Source organism: Excalfactoria chinensis, chromosome 20 (genome assembly GCF_039878825.1).
Source record: "Excalfactoria chinensis isolate bCotChi1 chromosome 20, bCotChi1.hap2, whole genome shotgun sequence".
NCBI classification, from domain to species: Eukaryota; Metazoa; Chordata; class Aves; order Galliformes; family Phasianidae; genus Excalfactoria; species Excalfactoria chinensis.
In genome coordinates, this window is record NC_092844.1 from 5,107,263 (window position 1) to 5,130,812 (window position 23,550).

At 46.6% G+C, this 23,550-nt stretch overlaps 3 protein-coding genes and 1 long non-coding RNA gene across 4 annotated transcripts in view; 2 read left to right on the forward strand and 2 right to left on the reverse strand.

Annotated features, from left to right (window-relative positions):
• LOC140261320 (uncharacterized) overlaps positions 1-23,550 on the forward strand; it is a 60,652-nt gene that overhangs the window by 766 nt on the left and 36,336 nt on the right. The window contains exons 2-3 of the long non-coding RNA XR_011905697.1: positions 9,552-9,730; positions 20,607-20,717. This is a non-coding gene — a long non-coding RNA (uncharacterized lncRNA). The remainder of the gene's footprint in view (positions 1-9,551; positions 9,731-20,606; positions 20,718-23,550) is intronic.
• HES5 (hes family bHLH transcription factor 5) lies at positions 312-1,891 on the reverse strand. The gene is made up of 3 exons (XM_072354368.1): positions 1,795-1,891; positions 1,505-1,670; positions 312-1,399 (listed from the first exon to the last, which is right to left on the reverse strand). Exons 1-3 carry the CDS (start codon positions 1,846-1,848, stop codon positions 1,146-1,148), a joined length of 474 nt encoding a protein of 157 aa, XP_072210469.1. The 5' UTR covers positions 1,849-1,891; the 3' UTR covers positions 312-1,145.
• On the reverse strand, positions 7,289-8,365 carry LOC140261190 (transcription factor HES-5-like). Its single transcript, XM_072354367.1, has 3 exons — positions 8,243-8,365; positions 7,759-7,939; positions 7,289-7,566 (listed from the first exon to the last, which is right to left on the reverse strand). Exons 1-3 carry the CDS (start codon positions 8,363-8,365, stop codon positions 7,289-7,291), a joined length of 582 nt encoding a protein of 193 aa, XP_072210468.1.
• LOC140261319 (transcription factor HES-5-like) lies at positions 16,869-18,879 on the forward strand. Its single transcript, XM_072354611.1, has 3 exons — positions 16,869-17,302; positions 17,456-17,636; positions 17,767-18,879. Exons 1-3 carry the CDS (start codon positions 17,240-17,242, stop codon positions 18,003-18,005), a joined length of 483 nt encoding a protein of 160 aa, XP_072210712.1. The 5' UTR covers positions 16,869-17,239; the 3' UTR covers positions 18,006-18,879.

Sequence of the window (23,550 nt, forward strand, 5' to 3'; positions counted from 1 at the left end):
TCTGACCCCCCCTTGGCAGATGTGGCTCTGAGCTTCCAAACCACTTGCAGAGTGGGGAGGCGTCTGGTTTTGCCTCATGGAGAGCTCCGTTTGTTCATATGGAGCTTTGTGTTCATTCCTGGGAAGCAGCGTTGGGGGTTTGGGTTGATGTGCAGCAGTGGCAGCTGCTCCCGGCTCTGCGTGGTTTTGTACCAAAATCTGCCTCTTTAGCTCACAAACCAAGAGTAAACGCAGGGAAATGAGCTATGCAAATGACTCAATCAATGCAGCGAGTTATTCTTTCTTAACTCAATTTTATTTGTTTTTGTTTTGATGAGAGTTTGTGCAACTCCTGAGCTCAGGGTGGTTTCTGACACAAGTTATGCAATGGTGCAGCTCACACGTAACACATAACATCCTCCAAGGACAGCACTGAGTTTACATTCTCCCCAGTGGGGGTAACCGAACAGTAAATATAATTTGTACAACTGCCTTTCATAAAAGACCGATAAATATTTCATGTAAAATCGACAACGGGGCCGTAACTTTCATTCCTATAAGGATATTAGAAGGAGCTCTCGCCTTTATAAAAGGCATATATATCCTGAACCTCACAACCAGCACTCTGACTTTGTGAGCAAGACATCCCGAGGAATTTCCTCTACACGGTTGGAGTGATGGCTTAGCCCTTTTACAAAGCAATCTCGGTACAGCCTACAAATATCATAGAACCTGCTGGCAGCCCGGTTGTCACACGTGTGTGCTCAGCCCAGCCCCAGCTGCAGCCTGGGGGTGCTGAGCAGGGTGGCACGCAGGGGGGGCTGCTGCTGAGCTGAAAACACTAACCTGACCATCTCAGCACATAGAGCTTTCCCAATGGATGTACCCGTGCAACCTCACTGAGGTTAAGAACAGTCGGCGTTCCTCTCTGAACGACTCGGTCCTCCTAACAGGAGGGTTCCATCCTGCATTCCTTCAGAATCACTTTCTTTCCACATAGTGGGAACGTTTCAGTCCTTCTGGAAGAAGGGAAGCAGGCATCCCCGTGCAGTAATGCTCTGCGGAAGGAAAACACTTTTTCCTACTGGTGAGAGGAGTAGGGGGACTTCTGTAGCAAGTCATGGTCTCCTCTGGAATGTCCAGGTGATGGTGAGTGTGCTTTTGGCCTACCAAGGCCTCCAGAGGTTGCAGGAGGGCTTTGCTGATGTTTGTTTTGCAGAGGGCTGGTGGGTGGAAGTGGGTGCAGAAGGAGAACCAGAGTCCTTGGGCATTGCTTGTGACCTCTGGAAATGGCAGATCAGCTTCATCTGGGTTTCCGTGTTTGCTGAATGGAGAGACAGGAATTGCAGAGCTTCTTTGAGGCACCAGGCATACCCCTCACAGTAATCCTGCTGGAGGCTTTTGGCAGAGGCTGCAAAAGCTGAAAGAGGAGATGAGGAAAGAAGCGTTAGACAGGCAGACTCAGACGGGTGTTGTGCCAGAAAGCAAGGGCAGCAAGGAGTCGGGGATCAGGGCGTGCGCTCACCTCGGCTGTATTTCAGGTAGCTGACAGTCATCTCCAGGATGTCGGCTTTCTCCAGCTTGGAGTTGGGCTGGTGTCTCTGGAACTCCTTCTCCAGCAGCACCTTCAGCTGCTCAATGCTGCTGTTAATCCGGTCACGACGCAGTTTCTCTACAATGGGTTTTCTGAGCTGTAACACAAAGCAGTAGGACAGTTAGCGACAAGGTTTTCCCCTTCCATCTCTATATCATCCGCTGCTAAAGAGGCTCAGCCCTTCTCAGCCGTGTGCCCTTGCAGTCGGAGTGGATACTTACTCTGTTCTTCTCTTTGGGTGTCAGGATTTCCAGGGAGAGAGCGCTGGGTGCCATTACTGAGAGCTGCTGTCAGCGCGAAGCGGGCTGCTTGGCGGGTGGGGAAAGCAGTGGAGAGTTCCTCTATTTATACACAGGAGCTGCATACAAATGTATGGGTCCAAAGCTACTTTGAGTTTCCCACAGTCGATAGCCAATCCATGTGTGCCCTGGGACAATAGGGACAGCATCTATTACAGCATGGTAAATTGACTGTGAATTGCCTGGGGATAATACCCTGCTCCCAAAGGAGCAGGTGGACCAAGGAGTGTGTGACACAATAGGGCCTGGCATGAGGGAGCTGGGGTAAGAACGTGGGAAAGCGTTTGCCATCATTATAATCCAGCTTCTGCCTGATGTTGGGAACATCGACATCTCAATGTGCTGCCTTTTCCCAGGCCGTGCTGAAATTAAGCACAGAAGACTGATCCCAGGAAGAGATAATGCTGCGTCCCTATGACCAAAAGAGAGGTTGAAAAGGAAAAGGCGCAGAATTGGAGGGAGTAAACCCTTTCATTGACATTAAACCGTGCTTAGATGAATACAGTACCAGATAATTTTTAGGCAACTACTGACTGAAATCAAGGGAGGAACCCGTGAAACAACTTGCTCTAAGCTGTTAGCTTGAAATATTTTCCTTTCCCCTGTTTAAATGTGTCAAGTCCCTCTGCAAGGTATATTAAGAGCTCTTCCTTGCTTTGTTTGGATAATCTGGGCTCTCCTACGGCAGCCCGTGGCATGTGATGATTACGAGGCCTTTCCCAAATGAGTCCTATTTGATTTCACGGCACTTTGCAAATGCCTCCCTGTTCCCTTGGTTCTGAGCCTCTAAGCGAAGCCCCTCTCTTCCACCCTCAGCCTTCTCAGTATGCTCGCCTTGTGCATTGCAGGACAGGTAAGGAAGCAGAAGGGAGCAGGCAGGATCTGTGGCTAAAGCTGCCTTTCTGAGGTGTTTTCCAGGCAGCTGCAGATTCTGGGCCTGCTGACCCAGCTCCATCCAATGCGGAGCTGGCAGGGCAGTCATGCCCTTGCAAATGCAAGGTCAGAGGCTGGCTCCGAGAACAGGGAGCAAAGCCAGGCTGGCACTGTTAGTGCTTGAGTACGCATTTCTCACTACAACTTTGTTTGTGGAAGCCTTCTCTGTTTCCTCTGCCAGTCTTTCAAAACTGATGAGGAAACCTTTCGTTTCCTGTGCCAGCTGCACATGTTCCTGTGTCAGCCTGCTTCCCTGCCCTTAGCATCACCGTCAGCAAGGCCACAACCTGTTGTCATTGCTGGTAGTTGGCAAAATGCTGAGCAGAGAGCGTGAGTCCTGTTGGAGATCGATTCCCAGCATTATTTTGTCAGCTTGTGGCTGGCTCTGTTTCTTGCCCTGCTGTATGCCTTTGCTCCATTCTGGAAGTGCTGTGCAGCTCTGTGCCCACTCGGGATGGCTGTGGCCTGTGGGAAGGCCCAGCAGCAAAGGGCTCAGCAAGGTGGGAGGGAAGCTGTGACCCAGTTTTCAGTTTTGGAGATATGAAGTGAGTGGTTTAAATAATGCCATCCCATCAGCAGCGTCCCATGGCTCCCAAGGGCTAAACCAGCTCGCGCTGATTAAAGCATTATCCGTTCCTCGGCGTGGGCAGATGGTGCAGCAGGCGTTGGCTTTCTGCTCGGGACTCACCGAGGCACACTTCTTTTGTTGGCAGTTTAACACTGTGAATGGGGCAATGTGGGAACCTCTTGGAATCGCGGGCTCACACCATCCCATGTGAATGGTGAACCAGGCAAGCTGCCTTGCAGCGTGCACAAAGCAGCAGCCCCCTTCAGCTCCAGCTTCCCTCCCCCCAAAAGGGCAGCAGGTCCGCCTCACCTACCCTGGTAGCTCGTGAGCAATCAAAGAGAATCAAGTCTCTTTTTTTTTCCCCTAAAGTTTGTATAGATTATTGAGACCTGGAGACTTACTGGCAACAAGATACTTCCCCACGTGAATTTCAGGTGAAGGAACTCCCTGGAGTGTCCCTGCTTTGCATCCCATGTGGGATGTGCTGTCAGGAAATGCTTTGCTAAGGGAAGAACTCCCGTGCTGGAGGCCGACGGGTTGCTCTGTACTAAAGCCTCTGTAAGCAGCCTGCTCAGCTGGGGCTCTTGAAATCCAGCTGTCAGCTCCTGGTCTGTCCCACTGACACCTGTTGGTGGTCCAGACCCTCACCCCCTCTGTGCCAGGGATCTGTGCCTCTGTTGTGTGGAGCCAGGAGGAAGGCTGGCAGTGGGGCTCGGAAGCAGGATTAACAGAAACGTGTAGAGCTGGCTGAACGTGGCACAGTAATTCCTTTTCTCAGAGGGCGATGTGCTGTGTAGGCCCACTGTTGAGAAGCAGCAGCCATGCTGTGCACCCAGGGGCTTGTTAGTGGTTCCTCCGTCAATCCCGTTGTGGTCATGAGTTGCAAAAGCACCCATGAGGTCATCCATATCCAAACAGCTGGAGCCCTGCTGGGCCATGGAGCCCTGCTTCTGCTGGGAGGTGGCAATGTTGGCACGGGCTGACTGCAGCCACACGCTCCTGTGTGCCTGGGGCTGTGCTTGATGCACCTTGCCATAGAGCATCTTTAGTTTAGACCATTTCCTATATCCACGTCAGCCTGTCTCAGAAATGCTTTTGATGGTGTTTTTAAAGAAATAATTACATTTTTTTTTTCTATGCCTTCCATAAATGGTTTAAAATCTTTCTGACAACCCCTCTCAAGGCACCTATTTAGTGTCAAAGAGCATAACATTCCCAAGTTTTAAAAGGGCTCACATAATACTGATAGATCAATGTGCTCCTTGGGAAAATAGTGCTCCAGATGGCCTATCAGGACAGGAATTGCTGCTCACCACAATGCGGAGCCAAAAAGCGTCACTAATGCGGGCTGTTGTGAGGCACGCTTCCTTTGTGGTCCCTTTGAATGTCATAAATGGGGAAGAAAGTGTGGGAAACTCTGAGAAACTCAGGCCCACACTCTGAGGTTAATAGGGGCTTTGTCAGGAGAGTATTCCTGGGCTGTGGGATCAGCATAATAAACAACATCTTCCCAAGGCGCGGGAATGTGTTGGGGCAAGGGAGCATAACCCCAGGGGACAGAGGAGCAATAAGAAGCTTTGCATTCAATTATTATAAGTGATAATAATTAATAAATTGTAAACATAACCTTTGCTTCGCTAGGAAGGGTGAAACCGGAGGTCTGGATTTTTGCTCACCAGTAATTGGGGAGGTGAGGCCCGCAGCCTCTGGCAGGCCAGGAGCAGGAGGGCCCCGGCTGCCCAGCACAGCTCACTGCCGGCAGAAGGTGGAAGCTGCCCCATCCCTTGGCTGCTCGCTGCCTTAATTGGGTGTGGTTTAAAAATACACAGGCGTGGATGAACAGCTTGAGTTTCGTTGGGATGCAGAGGCTTGTGCTAATTGACAAAGGCAGGTTGAGCACAGCAAGATGGTGACTTTTCATCATCACTAAGCAACCAGTAAAGCTAAGAATATCTCCTCTGAATTATTGCATATCTTGTTAGGAAAAACAGATCTGGCTCAGCACTGGTATCAGCCTTAGTGAACTGCAGAGCCATACCAGAAACCCATCTTGTACTTCACTGGCAGCTGGATGAACAGCTCTCACCTGGCTCGTGTGTTCTGTGTAAAATAAGAACCCAAAGGGGCCATGTGGCCATAATGAGGTACAGCTAAAGGCTGTGAGGTGCTGGGCTGGCAAAGGGTCCATGGCAGGTCATGTACCAGCCAGGTGCAGGTAGCAGAGCTTGCAGTTTGGTTTTATCAGCTTGGACAATCTGAGTTTGACCCTTGTGCTCCGTGCCCAGGGACCTGCCCAGGGTTGGCAGGGCTGCAACCCAGGTTGCATGTGGGCCCTGTGCCTCTGCAAATCCCTCTGAGCTTGGGGCACCCAGCTGGTGCAAGGCGTGTAGGCAGCCTCTCGTAAATCTCCTGTAAGAGGATATGCCAGATTTGTGTGCTGAATTGAGCTGGGGTGAGGAAAACATGGGAGGACCATGTAAAGGAGAGTCAGCAGAGAAAGCGTCTCTTCTGCAGGAGGGTGGGGAGCAGTCTGAAGCCTGGGGGTGTTTTTCAGTTCCTGAGGCACAAACCCCATTCCTGGTATGTTTTGCACCCCTAGGTAGGTGTCAGGGAAAGAGAAGAAGTAAAGATTATGAGGAAATGATTTAGGAGAGGAAATGCTATTTTAATCTTCGATTGCTATCGAATTAACTGTCCTTTTAGCCATTGTTTTATGTGTTACTACCTGTTAAGTGGACAGAAAGCAAGGAGCTGGGCTCAGATTGGTGAGCAAATTAATGAGGAATGAGGGAAAATAAACTGGTTGTGAAATAAGTGATTTGCTGAGATCTAAATAGGTTGCTGTTAACCTGGGGCTACACCACTCCGTTTGTCCCTTCTCTTTCACCTCCGGTTTTGGTTCTGATTGCTTCTCCTGGAGATGCCTCTGCAGGATCTGAAATCCTGCTCTGCCAAGTGTGTGTCACAGGTATCAACTATGGCCTGGAATGAAGGGCTCCGAAATGGCACCTCTGCTGGCTTCCCCACTGCAGAGCTCTGCCCGCAGCGTTGAGTCCCAGAGCATTATCCATTTTAATCATTTAAAACCAAAGGATTACAGACTGAAACCATTTTTATTGTATTGTACAGCAAAGACACCAAAGTTGAGCATCGCACAGGATGAACACATCACAACTTTATAAAAGCTTCTTAAGCTCTTTAGCATGTTCAGCGTAATGCTTTGTACAGCACTGATTGCCTCCCTTCCTCCCCCACCCTCACCCAAGATATATTACAGGTATTTCCTTTACAAAAGGCATCAATTTTCCCTCCTCAGAGAGCAGCACATACTGGATATTAAGAGAATTTTCCCTACTCTATCTGTTATCATAATAACGATCTGTAAGAAATTGTGCTATGAATAGCATAGGAACTTCAGAAGCATCAGTGAATCTGAATAACATCTTTCGCTCAGGAGAGCTCAATGCTGGCCTTATGATACAAAGTACATTCTCAGAAGTGCTCCTTCTTTAGGAAGGTCGGGACATTGTCTGCAGACAATGCAGCACTTGAACCAGTGACCCAGAGAGTTCATAGAGAGATTCTACTGACAGCCCCGGGCTCAGCAGCCAGGAGGTGGGGTGGAAGCCAAGGGCTTTACCTCCAGGTTGCTGCGGAGCTCAGCCCCCCTCCTCGGCTTGGAGCCACCCGCAAGAGCAGCAAATCTGCTACAAGATACACACGCAGTCCTTCAGTGTGAAGGGAAACTACTAAGAGACCTTCATTTCTCATAACAGAAAAACAAAGCCTTCCCCCTCCCACCTTTGGAAAGCAATGCTTCCTACTTTGAAGAGGGATTATTAAATCACAAGTCCCTCTATTTTTTCTTTTTCTTTTGAGCAAAAGAGAGGAATAAAGCAAAGTTCATCAGCAGGTCTACCAGGGTCTCCAGATGGTATGGGCTACTGCTGCAGATTTCTGGGCAGTTTTCTGGGCAGGCTGCTTTCTGGCAAACACACAGGGTGAGCGAGGTGCACTGCGTGCGGCAGGAGAGTGCAGGACATCTGTGCCCATCTGAGCTTTGCAGAAGTGCTTGATGAGCTGGGCCTGAGTTTCCTTCCTGGGTTCGTAGTAGGATAGAAAATGCATTGCTTCCTTTAAGCACCGCAGATATCCGCTATTGAAGTCCTGCTCTGGGTTCTTGTGAACGAATGCTAGAAAAGAAAGAAAAGCAAACAGTGAGTTAGGATTGTTTCTCAGGCATGGAGCAGTGGCAGCTTATGCTTGAAGCTTCTTTCAGGAGCCTGAGCCTTGATTGTGGGCCTTGATCTGAGGGGTCAGCCTAGGGATCTCTGGTACAGCAGAGGCCCATGGGAGCATGTGATGTGATGGTGCTGTGGGCTCACCTGACTCCTGCAGCTGGCTCTGCTGCTTCAGGTAGCTGACGGCCACCTCCAGGACATCGGCTTTCTCCAGCTTGGAGTTGGGCTGGTGTCTCTGGAACTCCTTCTCCAGGAGCAGCTTCAGCTGCTCAATGCTGCTGTTAATCCGGTCACGGCGCATTTTCTCCACCACCGGCTTCCTGAGCTGTAAAATAAATGCAGCACTTATTAGAGATTTTCTGGGGCCTGACCTACTTTGCCTTCTGACCCATTCTCTGTTACACACAAAGTTCAAGGACACTTTCTTTTGTTGGAGAGATTTGCCATGCTTCCTACCTGTTACCCGCTCATATTCATTTTATACTGCATCCTATTTATATTCCCTAAGACTGATTGGGATGAGATTCTCTCATCTTTTCCCATGCAGTGCTTATTTGGCAGAGGCAGTGCCTTGCATGGAGCACAGACCAATCCTGATCAATGTGATCCTGTCAAAGGTTTTACTTACTTTATTCTTCTCCTTTGGCAGCAGTTTCTCATCCATGTGGATCATGAAGGTGTTACTGGGAGCCATTCCAGGTGCTGTCAGCCCTGGGTGTAGCCTATCCACGTGGGCTGCTGTGCTGAGCATGAGGCTGTGCTCTGGCAGTGTCTGACCACCTCTATTTATACACCGAAGAGTTTAGCAGATATGTGAGTCTGGAGGTTGCTGGTGTTTCCCACAGCCATTCAGCCAATCCAGGCACGCAGCTGAACAATAGGGGAAGCATCCATCAGTGCACGGTGCATTGATCCCAAATGCCCTGGAGAGAATAACCTTCTGCCCACACCGACTGGTGGAGTGTGCAGCTTGGCTTTGCTGGGCTGCCCAGGGATCTGGGAAAACACTGACCCTCCAGCTGGTTGTCTGCGCTCAGTAGCGTTCCTGAGTCCCTGCATGTGCCAGTCACATTTGTGGCGTGGAGAAGGCACGCTTCTGGGGGAAGGCAGGAAAGGAAGGCGGGGAATGCTGTTAGGGTGCAAATCGACAGCACCAGGGACATCTTGTTACTCTTTCTGAAGAGCACACTTCACAGCCAGCCTCCTAGCTGCACTTTGCCAGGACATGTGTGCATGTTTGTGCTTGTCCATGCAGTCATTGCACTTTTTCTGCTGCAGTAGTGAGTGAACTGATGTTATCAGGGTGAAACAAAGAGTTTGTTGGCCTGGCATGTCTTAATGCTGTGCAGAGACTGAAGTCAGGTGGTAGGATGGTGGATAACTGAATAAAGAGAGAAGTAGAAATTGTAACCTCTGTTTGCCTCTTCCCCATTAACACACAGGGACCATAACCCTGTTGGGACAGCGTTGCACAGCTTTCATTACAGGCATATGCCTTCTGGCAGAACTGGCTAGGAGTCTGCAGATTCTTTCGAGCATGATGGTTGGGATGAGCTAAAGAACAGCACCAGGTGCAATCCCAAAGCCCCACGCTTGTTGTCCAAGGGACTGAGTAGCCAAGGCCAATCTCCAGTTCTCCTGCTCCCTGAGATTTGCAGCATGGCATCTTCTCATCCCACCTAGAAGCATCCCCTGCACCATGGCAAGCTGGACCTCCCAAGAGAGCTCAACCAGCACACTGCTGCCCTTCTGTGTGACCTTTACCATACCAGCCCCACTCAGTTTTCTCATCTGAAAGATGAGAATAGTGCTGCTTGCTCTTATGTGCACAAAACATTTCACTAAAAAATAAGCAAATGTTGTTTTGTGGTAAAGGTAAGAAAATGAATGAATCTGTGTGGACTCTTTAGATCAACTCTGATTTTGTCTGATTGCAGTGTGTACTGAGGCAGCACTGAAAACCATCAAGAACTGCTGGAGCAAAGTTGTGCTGTGTCCCATTGCCTGAAGCCTGGCCTGCAGGGGCAGAGGTGTGCTCATCTCCCAGTGTGCTGCTTGTGCATGGAGTTTGCCTGAGGATCTACAAGTGGAAACGGTGGAGGGAAGTGTGTGTGAGGTAAGACAGCCAAGGACAAATTCTTGTTTGGAAATCCAAGTGAAGCCCAAGTTTAACACGAAGTTGACAGGAAGGAGGGAAGTGTTGCTGAAATAGCCAGCTTCATGGTGTTCATTGTATGGGCCTGAATGGGCTTAGCTCTTTGTTAAGAGCAGATGTTGTCTTCAGAGCCCTTTATTCCTGTGTTGTGGGAAAGCCAGGAGTCAAGTCATCTCATGAACACTTTGAACTGGTCAAAAGATTATGGTGCAAGATAAGATACAGCTCAGACACCATGCCATAGCTTTTGCCAGCTGTCATAAGATGTTGCCCTTTGTTCTGTAGCCTTTGAATGGACTTCCTCCAAAACCTGGTGTCCTGTGTTCTCCCTCCTAGCAAGTGAGCACTGGTGTCAGGCCTTGAAGTTAGGAGGTGACAGGTAGGCATGTACCAAGCTGGTTAAATTTAAGAGACTCTTCAGCGTCAAAGAACATCTTTTTCCTGACTCCTGAGAAGCAGGCCTGACCTTTATTGCTGTCTTATAACTGATAGCCAGATGGTCTTTTGGGAGTTGGATTCTTTCCCTTTAAATCATTCAGGTTCAAGCACCATCACTAATGTTGTGAGTAGTTGCAAGGCACACTTCTATTGTCCCTACAAGAAATGTTGTCAATAGGGGAAAAGTATGGGAAACGCAGAGAAATTCAAACCCACACAGCCTGTTGCTAATAACTCCTTTGTGAAGCCTGTGCTTCTGTCAGAGCACTATGAACTCACACGGCTTTTTCACTGAGTGAGGCTGAAAAGCACGTTTTGCCGTGCAGGCAGCAGTTACTCAGGAATCCATTTTCACTGGAGAAAGGGGCAACCTGGCACAGGGGGGCAGGGATGCTGGTTCACACTCAGGGGTGGCTGGAGGAGCTCAGCTGCAGTCCTGGCTGGTTGGTCTGCTATGCTGTGCCTCAGGGTGCTCTCTTGGGAAATGGCAGCAGTGCTACTGGACATTCTGACAGAGCCCTGTTAGGAACTGCGGTGGGTGCTAGAGAGCCCTTGTGCTTTCCTGGCAGAAGAGGCATTGCTTGGGAATCCTGACAAACTCCTGTGAGAGCAAAGTGGAGAAGGAACAGTTCTGGGGACAGAACTTTGCAGGCAGGAGAGTGCAGGGCACAGGTTTTCTCTGCAGGGTGCTGTGTTTGAGAGGAACCCCAGCGTGGCATTATCACGCCTTCTTTAAACATCACAGCCCAGGCAAAAAAAATGTCATTAATTACTGTAAAATGCACCCTTTACATGTTTAACCTCTTGAATTAGTTTTTTTTTTTTTTGATTCTGAATACTTAATGTACTGTTATTCCCAGGTGCATAAGTGGACTTTTATCATTAAGAAACATGAGACAACTTGATCTGCGTTTTCAGGGTTGTTAGAGGCAAAAGCAATTTATGTAGCTGCTTGTGTGGCTGGCCCTGAAATAGTCATACACCCAATGACATAGTTTTTCTACAATGAGTATTAAAAATAATTAAAAATTAAGGAGAATTTATTATTTTTCTGCCCAGCTGAAATTCCCACAAGTCACCTCTCAGCATATTCAAGAGTGCACAAGAGGGATTTATTATTTCCTGGTATATTGACTCTGAAAGGTCTGGGGATTACAGCTGCTTTGCACATGAATAGCTGGAGTGTGTTGTACAAAAGGCATGGTCTGTGGGATAATAGGGTTGGATGTGGGAAAGCGCTGACCCTGGGGGAGAGCAGGCTGGTGCCTGATGGCAGGAATCAATTATGTCTCAAAGGAACACATTGCCCTGGGAGCAGGCTTCGCGGGAGCCACCATGTTATGTGTTTACCACCCTCCTTCAGCAACCCATACAAAACAATCACAGAAAATATCCTGTCCTTCTGTCTTTACCAGGGGACTCAGCTACACCTTGCTCTGTAATTACTCTGTTAGTGGTCTGTTGTCACCTCAGAAATGAAACAGTTCCTATCTCAGGAGGAGTGCTGAGAACAGCACTTAGCTCAGACATGCTGCCAGTTTTGAGACTAAAGCATCCCAAACCCTGGTGGGTGAATTCAGTGCACTTTCCAAAGCCCTTAGGAACACCTGGAGCCCAGCAGTCACCTGCTCAGCTCCAGCCAAGGGAAGGGAGCTGCCTGTTGCTGCTGCTGAGCTCCTTTAACTTCCTTGGTTTTGTTTCTGGAACAAAGTGGTATTCAGTTTTTACATTGACCTGTCGTCATTGCTGACCTTTCAGATGTCAAAATTTGGGTTTCAACAAATGATTACATGGGGTAGAAAGTCATAGGGATTTAACAAAACTTATTTGATCGTTATAGTAAAAGTAGTATATTAGTGGATTTTTACTTACCATTTGATTGCTGAGTATTTGAACTGTGCTTAGATTGACATTGTTTGTTTTTCCTCCTTGCCAGAAGACTGGCAGAGGGACACATTCAGGAACTAACTGCACATAAGGTGGAGCTTATTGCCCTCACCATCATGTCATAGTGCAAGGCGCATTGTCAGACTTCAGGCCCAAGGGAACGTAGTGCAACAGGAAGAGCCTGACCAGAAAGAAAAAACAGTCTAGAGAGGGTTGCAGGTAGGACTGGGAACCTCCAGAACACCACCTTGTATAGCTGGCAGCATGGACTTGTGCCCATGAGTATTTGCAGCTTGACGCTGTGGGCAGGAATTGGACACAAATCCCCAAAAGCTGCTGCTGGGGTCTGTCTGTCCAGACACCTTTTGCTATGGACGGTGTATGGAGCATGTAGCACTGCAGCCACACACAGACAGAACTGGATTTGTTCACTACAGCAATATGGATCCTTCCGCGCTTCTAAGCCCTGGTTTCATCCAGCACAGCTGTCTCAAACCTGAAATTATCATATAAACTCTGCTCAGCTTCTTACAGAGTGTTGATGTAGTTCAGGGCACGGTGTATCCTCTCTTCTGAGGAGCCTCAGTCCCAGAATAGCTGTAACTGCTGGGAAGCACCTGGATGAACTGGGTGGTGCTGACAGGCAGCTCTGCACTATGACTGGGGGCAGCTGCAGTTTAACGCTGAGATTTTGGTGGGTCCCAGGGAGCATGAATAAACAAATTAATTCTTGATTTGCTTTCCAGAGAGATCAAATCCATTTCTGTCGATCTGATCATTAAGTTTATTTCCTGATTGAGCATTTGAGTGCATTTTCCTTTTCAGCTATTTTGTTAGTTTGAGCAAATTGTACTGAATCACATTGGCAAAAGCCACTACTGAACTTTGGTGCAAAGGAGAACTTTTGCATCTGCTTAGTTGAGGAGGGGCACTGCTCCAAGTGTGGTCCATTGCAGGTAATCCCTATTCTCCCATAAGCTGAGGTGCTGGCAGCTGTTCAGAGATAATAAAGCCAATGACGACAGGAGTGAGTTCTGAGCATCTTTGCAAAACAGAAGTCTAAAATGGAGCACTAGACTGCAACTTGTAGGCTATCTGAAACACTGAAATTTTGGTTTCTTCTTTCTGCCTCATTTTCTGCCTTTGTAAGAAACTTTGCTAATAATACATTCTTATATTGCAGAGGAGGTTGCTGAGAATTCATTAGTTGGTATTTGTAAAGCACTTTGAAAATGCAAAGCCAGTGCATTATTCTTGGTCTTGTGGATGCTTTCCATGTTATTAAAAACAGGATTTCAGAAAGGCTTATAGGGGATCAAAACAGCATCCCAAACTTGAAAGGAAGCACGACTGTTAAACCATCAACTGTCGCCTCCCCCTCCAGCCAGATGTTAAGCCCTAAAGAACTGAAGTGGCACAAGGAATTACTTTCCCAAGTTCCCCCAGCTGGGCTGACAGGCCTTGATCAATGGTTTTCTCCACCGTGAGTGCTATGCAGATGGTCTACCCAGAGCAAGGTTTCTGTGAAGTACAAAAGGAAGTCAAACACCATTTCTAATTCAGCTTGTAGCATGGCACACTTCCTTTATCCTCTGCCTGAATGCACTGAATAGGAGAGCAGTGTGGGAAACTGGAAGGGACTCCAAACTCACACAGTCTGAGTGGCTGTAAGACACTCCTGTCCTCAGACCACATCTGCCTGTGACAGACGGGAAAAAGAGTGACAGAACGAAAAATCAGATTATAAAAACCTGCTTGAAGGGGAAAATTAGGTCTGAGTAAAAGGAAGAAAGTGAAGAATGCCATGCAGAGAAACAGAAATTGTGACAGCCCAGAACAGGGGACTGACTGCCAAACAGCAGAGTGAGGAAGGGCTGGAGGGAAATGGCTCAAGAATGAGCTGCAGGAGCAGAACCTTAGTCTTCCACCAGTAAGGCCAAAGGGAATTGTCCCTCTGAAGGCAGCAGAGGTGGTTTCAGTTCACACTAAGACTTCTGAGCCATATTGCTTCCTTACTAAAGACTGGCTTGTGCTTGATAAAAAAAATGTTTGCCACAATGATTGAAAAAGTAAGTACAGCACATTGCCTGTACTGGTACAGCAGGGCACTGCTCCCTAGCTCCACGTGTCAATCAGTGGCCATTCCTTGAACAAACTTGGAAATACTGAGCTTTAAAACACAAACAGTATAGGCCACATCCAGGCACCCATCACCAAAACTTTGACATTTTTGCATCTCTTTGCTGCACAGCACTAAGAGCAAAAGACAGTTCCTCTACACCAAGAGGATCTGTACACTCATGCAGACCTTACATTACCTGAGGAGTTGGTGACTACTTTGTGCGGATGTCATGCTGGTGCTTGTCAGAGATCCCCAAGGGAGCTGCAGCTCAGCTACAGGTTGAATGCTGCAGTCTGCTTTGCTCCTTGTGGACGCCAGAGTTCCTTTTGGCTTTAGTGAGGACCCAAATAGTTCCAAAATCTGGGCCTGTTCTATTTTTTAACCTTAGTATGATTTTTAGGACAAGGCACTTGGTGGGGTCTCCTAAAATTTGCTATCTTTCCTGTTCTCTGAGCCGTTGCTCCCAAGCATTATGGCATTCTCAATGACTTTCTAACATACTGCCATGGAAGTTTGTGTACCTCGGAGTTTCCCACACCATTTCTTAACTATATTCATTCCTGTCACAAAGGAAGTGTGCCTGACTACAAACCGCATTAGCAACGGTGCTTGCCTCTGCATTGTGTTCAGTGGGAAACCCTGCTCCCAAAAGGCCATCTGGGCTGCATGTATCAGGAGAGGAGCCATGGGGGCAATGAGCATCAGGACTTGGGAAAGCAGCAGCATCCTTAAGTCTTCCTACAGAGCTAACATCTGGCAGAGGTTCTGGGGCATTACTCATGCCATATTTCAAACATCCACATCCAGTATCTTGGGATCCTAGTAAGTTCTCTGTCCAATATCGTGTATGTTTGGAATTATAGTAAAAGTTGTATAATAGAGAATTCATGATCCTTAGTGTAAAGTCCAATGGCTCTGTTAGCATTATTCTAGGGATGGTGATTATTATTATTGCTTTCTTATTCTCTTTTCACTTGAGCCATGTGTTGCAGCAGTGAGGCATGCAGTACAGCAACCCTATAATGCACAGGTTCCTGAGAATCTGAGTTTCAAAGTTCTGTGCTGGGGTTACAGAGAAGGCGTCTGACACTGAACACCTGTGTAAGCTAAAACTGGAGTGCCTGTTTGAGCAACTTGAACTGCGAGAGGAAATGATGCCTCTTATGGCTGTTTCCTAGTGAGTTAATCTGGGAAACTGAAGCTGTGTCTAGCAAAATTGCTAGTGGACCCTATTGGTCACAGCATTGCCATGTTTATTCCTCATGCACTTGTTAATGAGCTAAAAAAAACTCCTTGGTACTCAGGAGTTTCTCTTTCAGAGAATCTCCCCAAGAGGGATGCACAGAGCGAAAGATTGGTTTCAGAGGTGGCATTACATGAGCTCAAAGATAATCCACAAGCTTTGAGGAGAACATGTGAAATGGTGTCACAAAAACTTTCCCACAACTTGACATAAAAGACTCAGAGCCCAACAGCTGCTGCTCTGTACGCAAAGAAGGGAGCCTATTCACCAACAGTACAATGGGGATGGAACAGCAGATCCTGGAAGAGGTCATTTAAGCCTTACCTGGGCAAACAAATACATGAGTTGCAGGGTCAGAGAGAAGTGTAGATGTGTAAATGCATTCACATCAAAATACACGCATGATCACATATCTGTGTGTATCAGTATATAGATGAACACACAAGCTGTATTAATGTAGACACAGTATTTATGTAGTACCCTTGTTGATTCAGTAAGAGATCCCCAGACATAATCCCTAGCATTACTTTACAGTAATTTATCTGACAATTCACATTCCCATATTGGTGCTTGTAGAGGGATACACTGAAGCTCGCATAAAGGAGAGCTGAACTGATGTGATCGCAGTGCACACCTGGAGCAAACTGGGGGCTGGCACAGCTCAGATGTGTGGATCATGGCCTGCTCTGCCCTTCTGCTGCCCTTCTCTGTGCAGGTCCTGGGTGCGAATGCAGAAAGCACTGCTGCCATTCCCTGTGGCTGTTTGTGTGTGGCTGGAGCTCATAAATAAAGCATCTATTTATAGGATGCAAGTAGCAGCACCTTTAACTCTTTTTGAACAGAGACTTTGCAGCGCAAAATAATGAGGAATCAGAATCTTCTAACAACTTTATGGGCTATGTGAATTTGTTCTGCACTCCTTTGTGCATAGATTAAATGAAAGCAGCATATGAGACTGAGCTGATCCCCAAACTCAGCTATTTCTCCTCTTGGGTTTTACCTTGTAGATATTTGAACATTGGGTGCTTGTGACAGGGCTTGAGAGCGTTCCAAAGAGATACATAAGATCTCAAGGAAAGAGAACAGTTATCAAAATAGAAACTTTTCTGGCTGTGTGTATTTACATTTAAAGGTATTTCTTTGCAGTGAGGCAAACTGAAAAAGCTGTTTCCTGTTTCACTTGGGCAAAAACGGTGTGCCCCTGGCTCACTGTGAGAACAAGGCAGACGGCCTTATAGAACTCCTGCTCTTTATCTCAGGAAGCCAGAAGCTGCTCGTGTGTGCACTGCATCAGCGCGCGCTTAGCGTGTGCCGCCTGCATCCCCAGGAGGAGCGCGGCCGCACACAGCCTGCACGGGGGGCTCGTTGCCCTCCACGGCCGCTGGCCGCCTCCTTCCTGTGCACCCGTGGCTGTCGGGCTGTGCTGGGAGTGCCATTGATCTCTGGCATTAGTCAGCAGCCTTTGCCCATTGAATGCCAGCTCTTTCCCAGCTTCTGACACGTAATTCTGATCCCATACCATGCACTCCCCACCTGCTCATCTGGAGGAAGGTCATTATCCCCAGGCTATTCACTGGCACTGGAGCATGCAAGAATAGATGCTTCTGCTATTGTGCTGCCTATCTCTCTGATTGGCCATAGAGTGTGGGAAACTCCACCAAGCCGCAGACCCACAGACTCTCAGGAAGGCTGCACAGTATAAATACTGGGCCGAGGCAGCTTCCAGCAACACATTTCGCCTGGACTTCCACTCCGAGACATTCCTCCCCTCTCAGGACAGATGGCTCCCAGCGTTGTTTTCATGGAGCCCGACAGCCTGCTGACACCAAAGGAGAAAAACAAAGTAAGTCCAGACACAGCAAGGCAGCTTGGAGCCATGCTCACAGCTGTTCTTGTAGCAGTTTCCAAAAGCTGAGAAACTGGTCCACATTGTGTAGGAACAGTGTGAAATGGCAGAGAGGATATCTAATAGTCTCTTTCCCTTTGCTTTTTACAGCTCAGGAAGCCGGTGGTGGAGAAAATGCGCCGTGACCGGATTAACAGCAGCATTGAGCAGCTGAAGCTGCTCCTGGAGAAGGAGTTCCAGAGACACCAGCCCAACTCCAAGCTGGAGAAAGCCGACATCCTGGAGATGACTGTCAGCTACCTGAAGCAGCAGAGCCAGCTGCAAATGAAGAGTGAGTATCAAGTTTACTTCAGCCTCTAGTTTACTACAAATCCGTGACAGTTTTGTGAATCTCTTGCCTTGAACAACTGCTCTAAACTACTTTTTTTTTTCCCCCCCTCTCTCTTTCTTCCCTTCTCTAGCTTCAGGATTCCATAAAAGCTCTCAGTTTGACTTCAGAGAGGGCTATTCTCGGTGTTTGCAAGAAGCTTTCCATTTCCTCTCTCTTCACAAAGTCCGAACTGAAACACAGAGCAAGCTCCTAAGTCACTTCCAGAAGAGCCAATCAGCTGCTCCAGATGTTTTCTTTTCCCCCAGCAAGCCCAGCACCCTGAAGCAAGCATCACCAAAAGACGCCGGTACTCTCTGGAGGCCCTGGTAGTCAGGGAAGCTCTCACTTAGTGAATCTTTGCCTTTTAGAGTCCAGAGGAAGAATCTGACTGCATCTGATAGTCCAGCTCTGATCCTCTCTTCTGTAGGGTGCATTATTTCCCCATATATTTTATTTATGTGTGAAAAGAATGGCATGCTTTTGACTTTTGTGGGATCCTTTGGCAAAAGCTCAGGCATTCTGTTGTGTGGTATTGAAGCTGTGTAGGTACTGGTGATACAGCACACAGTGTGTTGCCCAGTTTGGGGGCAAATTTCTTCCAAATGAAGGAGGGTATTTTTGTAGAAGTTACATTTGTGATGGGCAAGAATTGCAGTAGGAGAATTTTGCTGTCATGGCATGTAAGAGCCATTGGCTTTGCTCTAGTTTGACTGCAAACTCTTGTTTGTTCAATCATTCTGGAGGATAAACGTGCAACTTCAGTTCATGCACACTTTAACTTCCATTTTCTCCCATCAGCTCACAACTTGTCCCGTGTCAAAGGCGGTGTTTGCTTTGTCCTGGGTTTTTCTTCTTTGATAGTCCTAGTACATAAAGTGTGATGGATGAACTGAAGCTAGGAAACTATGTGGAATATTTCTACTATTTTGCTGCTTTTTTCGATTTAGAAAAATAATGTGTTACTGCTTTATGTTAAAGAAAAGAGTAGGTAAAATGCTCAATTTGTCAATGTTATATATTATGGGTGTAAGTTATGCTTTTTTTAGCATCTTCATTATAATGATGATTGTTTGTCTGTATTATGTGGTGTAATTCATGGTGGATAGTGTTTCTCCCATTCCTGGGACAGCCCTATGGCTTACGTGCATACTGTGTATGCCTCTCTGTGTTTGGAGAGAGAAATAAAATGCATTTGTGTGCAGCTTTTCTCTGGGTCCTCTGTGCTCTGTGGGAAATAGAATGTATATATATATAGAATGTATATATGTAGCCACTTGGGTCCCTGGGAAGCACTCACATGTCAGTCTTCCAAAGAAGTGAAGTTAAAGGAGCTCCTGTCCATGTCTACTCTGTATATTCACATGACTGCCTTACACCTTTACCCCCATAAGGTAAGCATTTGTTACTTACATGTTCTCTCAGCTGAATCAAATAGAGCTCCTCCTTCAGCTCTGCCCCTCCCAAAACCTCCCTTGAGTGGTCAAGCCTTAAACTTGGCCATCTGGTCCTAGGAGCTGAGTCTGCCCTGCAGTTCACCTGATGCTGACAGGAAACAGCCTTGATTACATCAGCGCTGCATGTCCTCTGATACCTTCTCCTCATTTCTTTGAGAGCTCAGTATGTGGAGTACAGGTGCTTGTGAAGCAACAGTATGTTATGAACAGGAATGGTTTGTTCTGCCTCACATTATCACTGTTGCGTCCTGTCTATGCTTTTTAGCACAGTAGGGGATGCAGGGGCTGTGGCAGGAGTTGCTGCCAAGTGACAGCCCACTGCACTCTGGAGTTCTTGGCAGTAACTCTGTTAAGTGAGACCTTAGTTCCAGCCCTGCACGTGGTGTGTTACTGTGATGTAAATGGTACCAGAAATGGCGGCAGCAGGGTTTGGCTTACCTTCTATGTAAATATCTGCAGTCGTGCATAGCTGTTGTTGGAGTATTTATTATGCGGAAGGCTTCACTGCAAAACCCTGTTCAGTTAGTTAGCACTGCTGGCGGATTGTAACACGAATATCAGACTTCAGTCCCTGCGCAGCTTGATAGTATTGCAACGTTTGGCCACCAGGGGACGCAGCTCTCACGGCAAGCTCTCCGTGGGAGGGCCGTGGCTCTGCGAGGTACTGCGTGGGACTCTGTGTTTGTTTCATCGCATGTCAGTCGGTGCTAGAAAGCCTTTTCCAGCTCCCAATTTCTGTGTATCACACTGTAATTGTATGCGAATAGGGAAAGCTTTGAACTGAACTTGTACCCTGTTTGGCATAAAACATTTCCAGCACGACACATAAAGCTACAGAGAACCTGTCCTGCCAGCACCATTGTAGCTACAGCGAGCGTGTGTGCGAAGTACTTGGAGTCTGAAAGCGCTTGCAGATGTGCAGCGTGTCTTTTGGTCTGTTGGAGCTGGACCCTCGTTTGCCACCAGGTGGCAGCGTGGGAGAAGGGAAATCTTCACTTCCCAATTCTGGTAAACACGGGATTGGATTTTTGCTAGGTGTGCAACAAAGCTGAACACCTTTGTGAACAGATTTTTTTCCATTAGGATGATGTATTTTCTGCAAAGTTTCTGTCCAGTTATGTATATTTGTCCACTAGCTTAGCTTTGCTGGAGATGCGTGGTGGGGGTTGGGGGGCTGCAGAGGACAGACACAAACATGTTGCACATGGCTTAGCCTGGAAACAGCTGCAAATGATAAAAGTAATGCTGTTAGTGAGAGGCTGACAGGTCCTGTTGGTTTGAGAAGGGCAAATGTGTAGGTAAATACTTTGTGTCTGAAAGCTCTCCGGGTTACAAATATGCATTTTCCTGGAGTACATAAACCCCATTTCAGTAGTGAAAGCTCTGGGACATTGGGCATTTCTTTAAAAAATACTGTAGCTGTTGTTTTTAGAACAATTTTGTTCTTAACAATAACATACGTTACTTCTCTGTGCAGGTGGAGGCAAAGATGGTCACACTCAGGGCTTCCCAGGTGACTGCGTTCATTTGAAAACAGCTGAAAAGTCATCACAGCTCTCCATCTGCTGATGAAAGCATGAAGCCTCAGGTAGGAGCACGTGTGCCTTGGTCAGGAGCTCTTTCTGGTTCATGCTCTCTTGCTTATGTTATGTAACACTGTATGTATGAATGATTACTAGATTTTTTTTTGTGTGCGTGTGTTTTTGTTGTTTGTTCTCACCCAACCCTGTTTAAAGACTGCCAGCCAGACACTACCTCAGTCTTGTGTTCAGACTTATCTGTCCAAAATAATGTGGTATGCCAGACTTCAGATTGTGGGAAGTTGTTGGGACTGCTGAAGCAATGCTCTCCAAACTAAGAAGGCAAAAATAGCAGCTTGTTAGAGTTTTGTGTACATATTCTGTATTACTCCTTCTGAAAACATTCTTTGCACGTGATTATGTACCATATTCTGCTGCCTGCACACGATTATATTCCATGAAAAAGAAACAGTGATCAGTAGGCAGTGCTGTTCTCTAGTTGGCTTATGATTACTCTGAGCTTACATCTGTTCTTGTTTCATGTAGGTCACTGGTAGCTCTCAGGATATGGGGGGCTGTAACTGGAGAGGGGAAGTATGACTGCAATAGGGCACGTGTGGGTCTGTCATGGGAAGTCGTAGCTCATGCATTTGGGTTGTGCTGGCAAAGACACAAAGTGACAGATGGAAAGATTCTTCTGCAGGTGGGAGGCATAATAAACTTACGTGAAAAAATATAGTAACTTCCTTGTGCTGTTATAATAACTTGGAATGAAACCTCCCAGGCATATTTTAATTATCCCTTTAGCACTTGCATGTGCCAGAACTTCTAATGGCACATCTCCAGAGCTTAATGATTTTGCAGAGTAATTAAATTGTCAGCCATGTGAACCTCCTCCACCTGACCTCTGCACAGTTATATGCTGTTTCCCTTGCTTGGCATATATATATGGCTGTCATTTGCCTGAGTTTCTCAGTAGGCAACAACTTCCTAGCAATCAGTATCAGACAGTTTCATAGTCCCTCTGCTAAGACTTAAGTGAATGAATATAAAATAATTCTCCAGGCCAAAACTGCTGTTTGAATATAGTAATAAATGACAGTAGCGTGTACTTTCACATAACAATTATATGCAAATCTGACTAGCTCCAGGACCACTTTTGATACTCGTTAGTAGCACTGTAATATTTGTAGTAAACTTACAGCTGTTACAGCCTGGTTAAAGCTGTTAATAGGACTGTATTACTGGCTGCATCTTTAGCAGGCTTTTCATAACCCTCATACAAAACCGTTTTCACTGTGGTGGGAAAACTGCCTGAACCTGTTGTGAAATCTGTGCTCACCGGGTTCCAAAGGGTCCCTAACTGTGCTGGTGAATCTCTGAGCAGCTGATAAAAGAATGGTGTGGGCACAGCCTGCTGGAGGAGCCATTGGAAGATACACGCATAAGGAAAAGGTTTCATTGCCTGAATATGAAATTTAGCTTTACTGTGTGGTATAGAGAACCCGAATAAGTGAAGATGGACAAAATGCAGTTAAATAGATTTTATTTTTGCCTGCCACCATACACAAATTAAATTACAAAAGCTGATCTATCAGAGCACTTGACTGTCTTGTAACCAGATGTCTGATGTTGAAAGAAGTTAATCTCTTCCAAATAGGAAATAGTAGTCAAATGATCTTTCTGTGAAGCATCAGTTTTAGATGTGATGAGAAAGGTTAACCTCACTTTCTGGCCGTGGACAGCATTTCATTCTAAGGAGGGGGTTTGGATCATGTTGATAGCTATATAGGCAACACCTGAGAAGAATAAAGCCTACTACATGTATAATTCAATCATTTATCTATTTATCTATCTGTTTAGTGGAAAGGACTCTTGGAGCTTGTTAGTGTGCTCTCTCTTTGCCTTTTTTTCGAGTGTGGATCGATCCTAACGTTTTCAGGCACTTACATGTATGAATCCAGCAATTCCCACTGAAAAATCATCTCTTCCTCTTACCTACCTGCCTTAAATCTGGGGCTTTGTCAGAATTTGTGCTCAAGTGCACTTCTCCTCAGTGGGCTGGCACAGCTTGAACACAAAACCTAACATGATTTGGATTGCTTCTCCTGGAATACATCTCTATACAGAGTCATCTGAGGTGCAATGCAGAAAAGAACTGGATATGAAGCAATTTTCCTCTTAACTGAGGTGAAAGCCAAACTTCATGCTTTTCACACACTTCATGTGTGGTGCTTGTTTGCAGTAGGCAACTCCATGGGCTGAGCAGTCTGTTCTTCATCTTTTGAAGAGAGATTAAATAAATAAACCTGCAACTAAACCCTGTGTGACTGCTTCCTGTCTATTCTGTGCTGAACTCTAAGACTTTGAAGAGCACGGATGAGTGGTTAATCCCTGAGGTAGCAGCGATTCTCTCAGAAAGTAATCTTCTAGAACTACTTTTCAGATAGAAATAAAATGCATTTGAACCATATATTCTTAGCTGCAATAAATGCTACAATTTACCTATAACTCAATTTCACTTTAGTAGGTGAAATGAACGTTCATAAAGGAATGTGGAGGGCTTTATTCAGTGATTTATCCTGCTCTTATTGTCACATGGGCTTCAATACTTCAATATATACTTCAGTAGATCATCTCTGATGGGCAAAGCTGCTTCTGTTATGGGGTTTTCATTTCTTTCCCTATTGTTTAGTTAATCAAACCTCTTGTTTGTCATCTGCAAACAAAATATGTGAAGCAAATAGTGTGACCTGGCACTTCAAAAGCTAAGCACCGGCAGTTAATATCTTGCTTTCCAGTGATCCCTCTGCTAGAAAGAAAAACATTTGCTGGAAGAGTAATTAAAATGTATTAAATGTTGGCATTTTAAAATATCATCATCATCATATTAGGACACCT